The sequence below is a fragment of the Odontomachus brunneus genome, unplaced genomic scaffold, assembly GCF_010583005.1.
Source record: "Odontomachus brunneus isolate Ranch 3 - 2012 unplaced genomic scaffold, Obru_v1 Obru_scaffold_025, whole genome shotgun sequence".
In the NCBI taxonomy this organism is placed as follows: domain Eukaryota; kingdom Metazoa; phylum Arthropoda; class Insecta; order Hymenoptera; family Formicidae; genus Odontomachus; species Odontomachus brunneus.
In genome coordinates, this window is record NW_022639475.1 from 335,987 (window position 1) to 350,325 (window position 14,339).

Genomic DNA, 14,339 nt, shown 5'->3' on the forward strand with positions numbered 1-14,339 from the left:
TTGCGACTTGATCTCGCTAGCATGATGGAGAAGTATAACAGGGGAAAGAGAGGGAATGTGAGACCCTGAGAATCTGCAATCTCCATCGCACACAAGCCTCCGCAGACTGCGCCGCGTGGGACAAAGACGAAGTCAACGAGGAATGACCGTGTGGCGGTCAGCCGTGTAAAAGGGATAAAGTCGGAGTCGTCGGCGTATTTGCGTTCAGTCCGTGCTATCGATTGAAACGATATGGAACCATAGAAGAAAATTGTCACTTCTCCACACGTAACGTCGAGCTGCTCCAGTAATTTCAATCATTCGGGCGCGAGTAGAGCACTAACTCCGATAGTCTGGCGGGATAGTGGTTGTGCGAGCGCGCTATTGGAACGTTTGGATTGTAGTCCGCGTATTTGTTTCGCTGCATTTTCCGCTGTGCGATTCCGCTGGGTTTTCAGATATTAAGCCGTCACTCATAAGTAACAATTTCATTTCGAGCAGTATAGACAAAAAGCAACGTTCAGTGCGCGCTATCTGGTGACTCGACACTTCGTGTGACAACAATCTCACGTCGCGATAATTGACTCCGCGGGCGAGAACAAGTGTAGAGCTCTACTTTCGCGCGCGCGCGCCTGCTCCTCGCCGAAACCACAAAACCAAGCGCTTCGCTCGACGGTTTTTCGATCTTCTCGAAAATGGCCTCCGAATTGCCATCGATAGTCGCTTGGTTCTCCAAGAAAAACGTCCTCGTCACCGGAGGCACCGGATTCATGGGGAAAGTTCTAATCTCGAAATTGCTACTGAGCTGCCCCGACATAGGCAATATATTTCTGATAATACGGAAGAAGAAGGGCGTTGATTCGCAAATGAGACTGCATCTAATGCTGCAGGTACTGTTTCAGTTAAGTTCCCTTATTATATCACCGGGGAGAAGAGAGTGTCGAGAGTTGCTTGTTTTTTTTTTTTTCGTGCATTAACACACGAACTAACGATCGCTCTGTCAGATATGACGAGTTCCGACAGAAAGGAATTTTTGTTTGATGAACACACGAATTAGCTTATGTAAGTGGATATCAATATACCGCTGTGGATATCAATATATCGCTGTGGAATGTAAAAAAATCGCAAACGCGCAATTCGCCTATATCGGTATGCGTCGAGTAATAAAAATAATAGAACGGCATTACGATCTCCTTTGAATGCGCTATCGTTAAAATAACTTGAGCCGACGATGAAGCAACGTGTGGCATGCAACATGCCTTCCTTGACATCTTGCATCGTATGGTGATTATTTTCTCGAAAGTTGAAATTTATCATTATTTTAATAATTTGATCTCTCTCGCTCTCCCTCTTCTCCTCCCAACCCCCTTTTCTCTCTCTCTCTCTCTCTCTCTCTCTCTCTCTCTCTCTCTCTCTGTTTGTCTTTCTCTCCGTGCATTGTAACTTTCGTAACACGCGGAAAAAAAGAATTGGTACGTACGTTAATATTCATTGATTGCGACACGCGCGAGTAACGTTAGTACCTCTCGTGTGGTATCGTTCGGTTCATTAAAGTTTATAGAAACTGCATTCAAGCAACGCACCATATGGGCTGTTGCGACACACGATACCTTCGGTGAAACCGCTCGTCGAAGATTTCTTAAAAAGGACGATTGGACTAGCGATTCCTGACTTCTAGCAAACGACGAATCCGTACGTGTGGCAATCGACGGACATTATCTTGTGCACCAGCCTTACCATCGCGGGAGAAGAGGAGCGCATATAAATCTTTCTCAAGTTACACACGTACCTTTTCTTTCCTGTTTTCTTTATTGTTGAGCTTGCGTAGAATGTGGGCGCACAGAGCGTCGTTGTGCGAACCGGATTCTGATGGAAGTTACGATCGCGCGAACGGGACGTATTACACATATGCTATATATATGTAAATTACACTTTCCTCCACGACGGCCAAGCGAATCACCTTGGCACCGATTATGCCGTCAGAAATTTTCGATTTATTACATCATTATTTCGTTCATGAACTCTCCGTTCTGCCGAGGAAATTTCGAAAGAAGCTCACTCATTCTCGATTCATATATGCATACGGGATTGCGACGGCTATTTTTGTCAATTCGTTTGAACTCCGCGAGATTTCGAGTATTCGCCGACTCGAAAATCGGTCGCACGTCGCGTGCGGCGAAATTAGAGAAAATGACAGTATTTGCCGACATGATTGATCAGTTCCGCTAATCGAGCTAATAAGACAAAAACATACTAAACGGTTCTAAATGAAACTGAAGTGAAAGCGCAACCCGCAAACGTTGCGTGAATGCTGCATCGTTTGCTCGTCAGACCTGATCGCGCCAATCCGCACTTTCGAGTCAACTTCGCGAATTATCGCGCGTGAGAAAGGTTACGGTGTTTCTGTGTTATTTGCAGCAAGAGCCGTTCAGGACGCTTAGGGAAGAATATCCAGAACGGCTGAAAAAACTCACCGTGATATCCGGCGAGACGACCGTGCAGGGACTCTCTCTGTCTGACACCGACAAGGAACTCCTCACGAGCCAGGTCTCCGTCGTCTTTCACATGGCCGCTGACATCAGATTTGATCTATCATTGAAAACTGCTATCAAGGCAAACCTCGTAGGCACCGTAAATGTTGTGGCATTAGCGAAACAGGTAAATAGTCACTCTAAAGAAAAAAGAAAGTAAACGCAATCCTTTAGTCATTCATGGGCGTGAAAGCAAATTAAAGTTTTGAATCTCGTTCGGCCGAGTTGCTACGCATGTTATTAACCAACGGAAAATTTGTCTATATAGTATTGATATATTAGATTGGCACAAAATATGAATCATTTTCTGCAAGTTCTCGTTTGGGAGAACTTGAGAGTTTAGAAGTTTAGGTATTAAAATAAGCTGACCAAACGTCCCAATTTTTTCGGGACAGTTCCGATTTTTTACCCTTTGCCTAAAATTTTTTCCAAAAATTTATTTTGCCCAAAAAAAAAAAAAAAAAAATATATATATATATATATATATATATTTATTTACGTTACACCCTCTAAATTTCAAAAGGTCTCTAAATTTCAAGAGCTCGACGAACGCGACTCGTGATCAGATAGACAATGTCCGCGCGTTGTTGCACATATCATTACATATTTCAAGCGAACTATTTGCAAACGCGCCGTCCGCCAATGTGCATGGCCATATAGGATTATGCATGGCCATATAGGAACAACATTCATACGTGATTCTTTGTTAGATGTTTGAAAAAGATTTGAAGAAGACTTTCGAAAAGTCGATGTTATTTATTTCATTCGTAAACATCATTATAATTCTTCGAAATTAAACAATTTCGTTTCCCGTTTGATTTGACAAATCCGATGAACATGCACTTGTTAATACGCATATGGAAATCGTTGATCTCGATTGGCGAAGAATGATCGTCGTCAATTTGCTGCAATGTTACCTTGAGGGAAAGAGCACCAAATTCGTGACAATAACAACTGGGAGTCAAAATGTCAAGAGTGCAAGTGTTCACTTCATTCGATCATCGGAGGACCGATGATCGGAGAACGAGACGGAACATAATATAGCAGTCTCTGTGCCTTTCCAGATGCCCCTTCTCGAATCATTCATACATGTTTCGACATCTTACTGCCAATGTGGAGAATCGGTGTTGGAGGAACGCGCTTATCGAACACCTGTCGCCCCAGAGGGCATCATTCAGGTGGTCAATACAATGACGGATGAAGTGCTGGAGTTAATGACGCCGAAGTTGTTGGGTGTTCAACCAAACACGTACGCCTACAGCAAGGCGCTCTGTGAGGACGTTGTGTCGGGATGTGGACTACCCGCAGGCGTCGTACGGCCATCGATAGGTAAGGAGACTTCTCTTTGCGAAATGATGCTGTCGATTCTCGTAACGTCTTTGGTGAAACAATACGACTGCTCTGAAATGTTGCCAGTGGTGGCGTCTTTGAAGGAACCGGTGCCTGGCTGGGTAGACAATCTACACGGGCCGACCGGGCTGATGATCGGCGCGGGTAAAGGAGTCATACGGTCTATGCTCTGCAATGCGGATTACACGGTCAATCTTATTCCCTGCGACTTAGCCATCAATGCGACGATCGCATTGGCCTGGCAGGTCGGCTTGAAAAAGCCCGCCGAACCATTGTTTCTTAATGTCACGGTGAACGAGGAGAATCAGATTTCTTGGGGCCACGCCTTGGAAACCGGCAAGAAGCATACCCTCGCCAATCCGTTCTCGCGTAAGGATAATCCCTATAATCTTTTAATCATCAAAATTATATTGATGCTCATAATGAATGTTATATTGATGCGAAAATTAATGTAAAATTAGTGTAAAATTGCTAAAAACACCAGATTGGGACGAAAGATTTGTCAAATAAAATTACCTAATTTCAAAGGACTAATAATTTCTGTGAATAAAATAAACAGCATTGACTATTTTTTAGACTCCCAACGAGGATTTTCTATTCTCCCTTTGATGCCAAAATTTCCTACAAGAATTTAATAGAACAATGACAAATCTTTTGTGCCTAACATTACGCAAATCCGTGAGATATCTAATGTCACGTAATGTTCCTCTTTTTAGAACTGCTTTGGTATCCTGGTGGAGGATTTACCTCTTCGAAAATTTTGCATTGGTTCACCGTTTTGCTGTTGCATCTTATACCCGCCTATCTGTTGGACACTTTGCTCATCATCACTGGTAACAAACCATTTCTCGTACGAGTACAAAACAGAGTTAAGTCCGGTTTAAAGTTGCTTCAATATTACACTACAAAACAGTGGATATTCCGGTAAGTGATCAATTTATGAGTAGTTTGAAAAAGCGTACGCTTCTTTAAATTCTGCTGAGGCTATTGTATTCGTAGTAACGACAATCTGCGTGAGCTGCAACACCAACTATGTCCTGCGGATAAAGAAACGTTCTATATGGACACGAATATTATCCATTGGGACGAGTATTTCTTGACGTACATCTTAGGTACGAGACAGTACTGTCTGAAGGACGATCCTTCGACGCTACCACGCGCGAGACAGGTCCTCATGTACATGTACTTCGCTGACTGTTTGCTCAAAATACTATTTGGATGTTTCATCGTTTGGATGATGTATATCTGGATGGTCTCCGCTAAATCTACCATGGTGAAGATAATCGAATGAAAGAGTACAAAACGTAAAGTGAGAGTATCTTACGTTACCTCACCAATTATCAGGTCCAAAGGTAAAGAGGGAGAGAGTGGAGGAGGGGCGGTACGTATTATCGAGCCCGAAAACGTGTTTTTGCCGAACCTGAACCTTTCTGACTTTCTCGTACCCGCTCTCGGTGACCCTGTGCTAATTCCACGCTTATTTATACAGCGGGATAATGAGGGTCGCGCACTGACGCAATTTGCCAATGGAGAAATGTGCCAATGTTTCAATACTTTGTTACGCATTATATTGTACTATACTATAATCATACTATAGTATACGTTCTGTTTTTAATATCCTAGAGCTATACGCCGCACCAGTCTCGTGATATAATGATCAGTAAAGATCAGTAAAGTGCCTGGTATTCGATATTTCGTTCGACTTTCGCGTTTCCTTCGAACAGAGAATGTGTTACACCAATTTCTGTCCGCTCTTCTCTCGATCTGTCTGCGTATAAACACGATAGAAACCTTTAGAACTTTCGGGAATATTAACTTTCTTATGAAAAATCGCGATTAAGGTTACTCAGTCATGTGAGATTATGTAAGCCGATTAGGAATGTAATGGATGCAACGAAGACTTAACGAGTCTCACGGTTCAGCAAGGTTCAGCGAGGTACTTTCGCCGCGTCGAGACAAGTATTAAAGGAACACACGCGCTTCGTTAGAGCGAATAGCGATTTTCTTTTTTTTTTTAAGTAACTCCGATCTAAGTACGAAATTGCTCGATTTGAGTTGAGCAACTTATTTCAGTAATGCGCACTTTTGTAACTTTTAGCTGTAAAACTTTCGTTTCAGGTTTTATACTTTTGCTATATCTTTCGTATAATAAAATGGATTCTTGATGATGGCATTAAGAACGCTGTATGCTTCGTTAACTAAGCGTACATTTTACTAGTAAGAGTCTTAGAGAGACAGATTAGAATTCTAAAAAGTAAAATAGTTGATGGAACCCTCTTCCTATATTTTCTCGTAGTCTCTTTCCTTGGCGTTCCCTTCAGCTCTCTTTATCTTCCTCTTTTCCTATAAAGCGCTATAAAACCGAGAAACACGATTGCCTGTAATCGAATAAGAAATATAGAACTGTATTCTGAACTTTTTTTTATCGATAAAACTGTTAACAAGTAAATAAAAAATAAAAAAATAATAAAAATAATGCTTAAGTGTAGCACAAATATGGCTTTGAAAACGCATTTTTATTTAAAGTATGCCCTTTAAGGAAAGACTGATAATTTTTAACTTAAAGTTTCGATATAAGTATATTTATCATGTCATTTAAGGCAATCTATCGATGTGAAATCTATCGAAAAGAAAGTTTAAAGTACGCGCGCGGGCCAAAATCGTCCACGGATTTTCCTGCAATTGCATTTATGGACGACGAGTTTTTTTTACGGGATATAATATGGATATCACTGATAACGTGATAATAATTTGTCGAACATATGGCTTGCAATATCTTTCAACGAGTTTGCATACTCAGGTTGCAAAGAGTATGTTTCTCTTCACGCATGTTTGCTTGGAAGAAAAAGACACGCGAGTCGTAACATAAATAAATAGTATTTATATGACGTTGTCGCTCGTAAAAGAACTTTCGTCACGATTTTCATACACTGTTATTAAAGTGTTGTTTAGTGAGAGTGAGACAGAGGGGAGAAAGAGAGGGGGGCTAACGGGGAGACAGAAAAATGTAGTTATGAAAGGAACTGCGTCATATGTTTGGACATCATTAAAACAACCCCATTAATGTTGTTTGCACTAAATATAAAAAATTAACTATATTAATGGAAAGAAGAAAAAAGAGAGAAAAAGAGGGAGAAAGCTAAAAGGGGAATCACTAAAATTTTACTGACGCACAATCCGAAGAAGTCTTTATTTCGCGGCAAATGTTTCTCTTTGCTTTGCAGAAACGTAAAATTAAGAAAACAAATACTGTTTTACATTCTCGTCGTTCGGATGTGGATTTGTTCCATTGAGTCTTTTTAGACTAATAAGAGATACACGGAGAGCGAGACGGCGAGTGATTCAGAAAGATGTAATACATTTTAAGATGTCCTTGGAAACGTCAACCGATAAATCTCGACAGGATCATTCATATTTATTAGAAAGCATTGTCTGCTGTGGATAAGATAGCAGTGACAGATAATTATACCAGAAGCATGCGAAAGCGACGATTTACTTTCTGCTGGAGGAATCGCGCACGACAAAGCTGGAATATAAAAGAGAGATCTCGACATTTAGATAAGAGGTATTCGTAAATGCACGCATATGATGCGTATAAAATGGCATTATCGTATCCGGTGTTCGCGGAGGCTGAAATAGTTTTTGTCGCATTTGCATTTGCATACGCATATATCAATGCATTTTTTTCTTTTCAGGAAAGAATAAAAACCCGTATATGGTTGCCTAGCCAGACGAACTGACGCCATATCGCCGAAAAAGCAAATTTCGACGAAAACTTCAGCCAGACAAAACGTGCCGTTGGATTCTTTAGATAGCACAAATGTCTAAAGTACGTCTCAGAAACATCTAAGAGACGTCTCAAATGAGTAAGATATCTCTCAGGTGTACATCTCTGAAGTCCACATTAATAGTTCAGGTCCAGAGTAGGTGTAGTCTTTAGTCTCATGCTTTAAGGTTTATAATTTCTGCTAAAAAGCGTTTTTCGCGCTATGTTAAAATAGAAATCTGGCTGACTCAAAGTTTGGAGATTTCCAGTAGTAGAAAATATTTATAGCTGGAAATTATGCTAGTTTTGAGCTCAGCCCTTAGGAAAAATTACTTTAAAATGTTCAAATTAACTTAAAGTTGCTTAAAGTTAATTTGAACAACTTAAAGTAATTTTTCCTAAGGGAGAGCATGAGACCAAATGCTTACTGCACCTATTATAGACCCGTTCTTACTTGAAACTCGCCTTAAGTGAGATAAACGAATTTCAAATCAGAGTTAGACGAGAGTTCTTTGATTGAATCGCAACTACAAATACAAATGACACATTTATCATAATTGAACTTTTGGAAAATTTGGATCTAACTCTGAATAAAGTATATCACTCGAGACGAGTTTCCAGAGACAACTGTTAATGCGGGCCTAACGAAGACGCGCTTCAGGCATTTACGCCAGGTCCGCAAGAAATCGTGAAATCGCGTCAGCTGTCCGCGGCGACTCGAGAATCCTCGGTGGTCGGCAAGTGCGGTTTTACCTGCGAGTAACGCGGCCAAGCGCGATTTCGTCCGACGAGGCGTACGATGCGAAATCCGCTGCGATACAAACGGGAATCCGTTTAGCGCGCAACAGTAAGTAATACGAGTCGCGGGCATGTGGCGCGCGCGCACGATTACGCAAGATTAGACCCGCAGCTAAAACGCGATTCGCTATGAGAATCAACCAATGGACGCAGAAGCATCAGGTTGTATTAGCGGACTTTCTCGGTCTACTACAACCGGATCGCCTTCCGAGAGAGGACGACCGTCCAGCGCACGGCCCGAGCGGTTTCACGCGCGAACCTACGCCGCATTCGTGCCACGCTCCTGTCCGGCGACCGTTTCATTTTACACCGCGGTAAGTGTTTGCACTATAGAGCGACAGGCATATACTGCGGACTCCTTGCGCCATGCGCTCCGTTTGGCCGCATTTTGTCTAGTGTTTGCTGATCCGATCGCGAGTTACGAGCGACGCGAATGTCAAATTCGCGCGAAACTGGCGTGCGCATATGTGCAGAACTATCGACGTGTGTAGAACGGCGCGAAATGTGATGACACGCGTAAATGTGCGACTGTCATATTTGCGAGTGATGAGCACGTTCGATGGGGAATCTGCGATGGTTCGCGCTCAGGATGAGTTCGCGCTTTGACGTACGCTGCGCGCGGCTAGTTGAATATTAATAATAACGATGTCGTGCAATGAATCGTGGGTATCTTTTTCTTATGAAAAATTCGTACCTTTTGTATCTTTTGTTAGTCGTACCTTTTGTTATCTTTTCCAACTGAGGGGACACTGCTAAAAGATATCTTAGAAACGTCTGAAAACGCCTAAAAGACCTTTTAGATGTCTTCAAGATCTCTTCAAGACGTTATTAGAAGTACGGGCGGGCGCGCGAACGAGGTATATTATAATTAGTATTATAATTGTTGTCTTTTAGAAGTCTAGTATATCAGATATCTTAAAAATCTTTTACAAGTTTCTGCTATTTGTGATAGATATCTAAGTATAATCTAAGTATAGTACATCACATGTTGCAATGTCTTCTAATAATTAACCAGATATGTCATAAAAACTCGTGAAGGATAAGAAGCAAAAATATGAGATATGCAAACAACAACCGATACATGGAACGTTCAATTCCAGGAAACACATAAAGTATATAACTAAGTATATAACAAAAATAACACGTAATATATATAATTGCTGTTATACGTTATTAATAATACGTTATTAATATTGAAGTTACTTTACTTTTATAACAATAGCATAACTTAAATATAATAAAACTTAAATATAATAAATATAATGTTCACCCCAGATAGCACAGAGAATTCAAAAAGAATTAACAAAGAATTCAGTCGTATATCACCAATTCTAAATTCATTTTTAGATGCAAAAAGAATTCTTTAGAGTTCAGTTCGGTGAAAGAATTCTTTTTATATCTAAAAATAAACTCAGAGTTGGTGACATACAACTAAATTCCTTTTGAATTCGCTGCGCTATCTGCACGGAAAAAAAAGTTTGATTAATTACACACGTAAAAAAAGATTTGGTTGAATTAATCAAATATCTGGTCGAATATGAACGATCCAGAAATTCCGATTGAAGTAACCCGAATTCTGTTAACAAGATTTTTAGTTGACTTAAGCAGAATTCGGGTTACTTCAATCGGAATTTCTGGATCGTTCATATTCGACCAGATATTTGATTAATTCAACCAAATCTTTTTTCCTGTGTGGCACGTTACGTTTATGTTATATATATTGTTATATTTTTACGTTTATGTTATACAGTTATGTTACAGTGTCATATTTTTCAACGCGGATGTCAGAAATATAACGCATATATGAATGGTGATTAAGCAGAACTTGTACTATGATTCTTATAATAATACAGCACACTTTTTGTAATTCATATGAGTAGGAAATTACCATTAACGCGTATATAACTTAGTGCACTCGTGTTATATTTCGTTATATTACAATATGTCAATAGGACAGTTATATATTCATATTTGCTGGGATTTTTTCGGATGTCCCGACATTTACAAATATCACAAAGAATTTCGGCTTAATATTAATGCCGCGACATCTAATGCGATAATTTTTTAGTGATCTGTTGCTTTCCTCGCAACCAACTCGTGAAATGTATCTAACAGCTAAGAATTAATAATCTTTAGTCTGACTACTTATATAATTGACTGAACTTGGCATGTGTTCAGTAAACATACGATTATACGATTGTTACATTACCATAATGTTACATTATCATAATGCAGCAAAATGTCACATGCAATATAATATAACATTACGTTATATTACGTTATATATAACATATATATTAGTTATAATTTCTTATTCAAAATATTATATAACATGTTATATATATATATATATATATATATATATATATATATATATATATTGCTGACATGTTATGTAGTTAAATATAAATTATCTATTTCCCAGTAATTACAAGTATTTAACTATATACAGTACTTATATAAACTGTCACTAAAATATGAGTTAATTCGTAGAAATTAATTAACTTTTGTATTTTGTAATATTAATTTGTTGTTTATTTTTTTAATTTGTAATGTCTACAAAGGTGATATAATTATTTTATATCAAAAGTAATACTTTTAATGAAGATAATAATATAAAAATACCTTGCCATTCTAAATTGATTAGCTCCCAAATAATACAAGATATAATCCCAGAATTATATTCTAGAGTCATTCTTGCCTAGAAAGTGTTCTAAGATGTCTTGAGCACATCCAAGATGCCTCTTAGGACATTTTATACTGTCTAAACGTATTATCATTTATTTATTCCCATTTCTATAAACATTTTAAGGGATTATTATTATGACAATATTATTACCACATTAATAAAAACGTGTCACTTCACTATAAGAGTGGACTCCACGACATAAATTTTGCGGTCTTGTGGTCATTGTTTTAAATATATGCTAATGTATCATGTACATATGTATGAAAAACGCAACAGAAAACTACATAACGAGTGTGATCCAACATCAGAATAAAAAAATATTATATAATATAGATATAATATAAACAATATATCTGCTATATAACGTGTTATATTTAAGTTATGTTGCTATTATACCGTTATAACCAATAAATAACAATGCAATATAACAATTTTAGAACAAAGTTATATTGCAGCTATAAAAAAAATTATGTAATTTTAACATTAATAACGTATAACAGTCGTTATATTACATGTCACTTCTCTATTATATAATAGTTATATTCTATCTTTTCTGGAATATTTGTAAAATGGATATTGCTTGGCGGAATTTTATCACGATGATGCTAATGTTTCTGCAAAAGTATTGCCTACTTATATAAGTGATGTGTAATTAGACATTATGTAAGATAAAAAATTCCATTTTTTCTACCTACCTTTTATGTTTTATTGATCAACATTAATTTTTTTCTATTTATTTCCTATTGTACGCTATAGATACAAATATGCGTTCGATAAGTCCATCAAAAAGGAAAACAACTGTCCAAATAGAAAAATAATGTCATGTTGCGCTCAGCACGCGCTCATATATTGACGTGGATGATTGCAAAAATGCATACAAATGCGTGCGCATATGCTGCTCATATGTCGTTCATGTAATGATGATCAGAAAAATATCTCATCTAATAATATTATGATAACAAAACTTGATGAACTAGACATATTCGTAATTTGTGTACATCTTGTGCTCATCTCATGTTAACCACATAATGATCTTTAAAAAGGTATTAAGGTGAAATCACAGTATGACATCACATTATGATGAAACGTGATCATCACGCATTTCTATCTAGGTGATTATACTATCTACACAAACAATCAATGCTAATTATGATAATGAGTACTTACATTCAAATTTCTTGAATTACATTCAAATTTCTTTTGCGTATCTTAGCGGCAATAATAAATAAGATTTCATTTTTCTGGGGTTTTTCTTTCGTTTTTTTATAAAATAAATTTCTTTGACGGTTAACTTGTGATCCCATATAAATCTCCGAAATACATTCCAGAGACGTCCCAGAGATGTGTGATATCTCTGGGACGTCTCTAGAATGTATTTTGGACCTTTGTGCTGTATATTGATGATTCAAAGTATCCTGTTCTCAATACCGATATAGAAATATCTGGATAATGTAATATTAGTTAAGACAAGGAGGTGTACTAATTTTTTATAAAGGGAGAATTACAATAATTATTTAATTTTTTAATCGCGGAGAGCGCTTGAAAGTTTACGTAGCTCTAGACGCATAATGTTGAATTAAAACTAGACTATTGTTATGGATATACTATTGTTAAACACCGAGAATGGAATATTTTGGATGAGTCAATCGGTAGAAAAAATTAACATCTTAAAAAGTAATTCTTGAAAATTTGAAAATAATAGACCGGTACAAATGAGATCTAGTTGATTAGTAACGCCAAAGTACGTGAGAGAATATAAATGCTTATCACAAAACTTGATAACTCTGTACAGAGAATATAAGTCGAAGAAATTCGTCAAACGCGTATGTACACCTATCCGCAACATTTAAAAAGAGATAGAGTAACTTGATAGGGTGCAAATAACAATTTAATATCAATTTTTATACCTTATAATCGTAACTTGATAGGGTGCAAACAACAATTTAATATCAATTCTTATACCTTATAATAGTTTTAACCTACCTTATGACCCCGTTTAACTTACCTTATGATTTCCGTTTACGTAGCTCTAGACGCATAATGTTGAATTAAAACTAGATTGTTATGGATATACTATTGTTTTCGACGCTTTTGTGCAAGCATATTGTATGCGTAATTACGCGTTGCGATCGTGAATCGCCGATTGCAATACAACAATGATAATTTTCTTCGCCCAACAATGATCTCGATAGTGAATTTCTGCGTCCGTAGTATATTTCCTGTCACCAACGATCACATCATGTCGGCAATCACTTACATTTGCATTTAATTGCGTGTTACAGGTAGAGTCTTGAGAAATAATACCTCGGCCACGATGGAACAGACGAGCAAAACCAACGAGGTGACGGATAGAATAATGGAGACTTTCGCCGGACGCAAGATTATGCTAACGGGGGGCACAGGATTTTTAGGGAAAGTCCTGGTCGAGAAACTGCTGCGGTGTTTGCCCGATATTGCGCATATTTACATCCTTATGAGACCGAAGAAGGGCAAGGACGTTAAACAGCGATTGGATGAAATATTCAACTCTCCGGTAAGACTTCATGGTAATGTTTATCGAAAAAATACCGAGAATGTAAGCATGCGTTTACGTACACGTATTAATAGTTCCGCTTTTTTAAGCTGAACTAGGTTGCACTTTTTGTCTTTAAGTATAAATATGTATGTGGCCGAGCATTGAAAGAAAAAGGAACAAAGTTCTTGTGTTACTAACTAAACAACTAAAAAAGACTTGGTCTACTGAGATACGCGATTGGTTAATGTTTCTTTTATAACGGAACGGTAAAGTCTCTATCAGGTTACCTAGACAGCACAAATGTCCAAAATCGAGTCATAAAACGTCTTTAGGACGTCTTTAAAATATCTTTAAGACAATACCTTATAAACTTGTCTTAAAGATGTCTTAAAGATGTTTTAAAGACGTTTTATGACCCGATTTTGGATACTGTCTGGGTAGTAACAATGCTTAAAATTATAAGTATAAAACGATAAGATTACTTTATATTCAGTCTGAATTTTCCGGGTAAATCACCAGGGAAGAAATGATTTTACAATGTAATTGCATAAAATTACACACACACACACACATATATATATATATATATATATATATATATATATATATTTTTATGCAATTACATTGCATAAAATTCGTGGAATCACGTATATATATGTATGTGTATATATATATATATATATATATATATATATATATATATATATATAT

The 14,339-nt window shown here is 37.6% G+C and overlaps 2 protein-coding genes across 2 annotated transcripts in view; both read left to right on the forward strand.

Moving 5' to 3' along the window:
- Positions 1-180: 180 nt before the first annotated feature.
- Positions 181-6,058, forward strand: LOC116842429 (putative fatty acyl-CoA reductase CG5065). Its single transcript, XM_032811644.1, has 6 exons — positions 181-869; positions 2,398-2,637; positions 3,575-3,839; positions 3,927-4,229; positions 4,577-4,784; positions 4,860-6,058. Exons 1-6 carry the CDS (start codon positions 675-677, stop codon positions 5,149-5,151), a joined length of 1,503 nt encoding a protein of 500 aa, XP_032667535.1. The 5' UTR covers positions 181-674; the 3' UTR covers positions 5,152-6,058.
- A 2,508-nt stretch (positions 6,059-8,566) lies between these two features.
- Positions 8,567-14,339, forward strand: part of LOC116842448 (putative fatty acyl-CoA reductase CG5065) — a 13,986-nt gene continuing 8,213 nt past the window's right edge. Inside the window, exons 1-2 of the mRNA XM_032811695.1 lie at positions 8,567-8,738; positions 13,396-13,646. Coding sequence (XP_032667586.1) covers positions 13,428-13,646 — 219 coding nt within the window. The 5' untranslated portion in view covers positions 8,567-8,738; positions 13,396-13,427. The remainder of the gene's footprint in view (positions 8,739-13,395; positions 13,647-14,339) is intronic.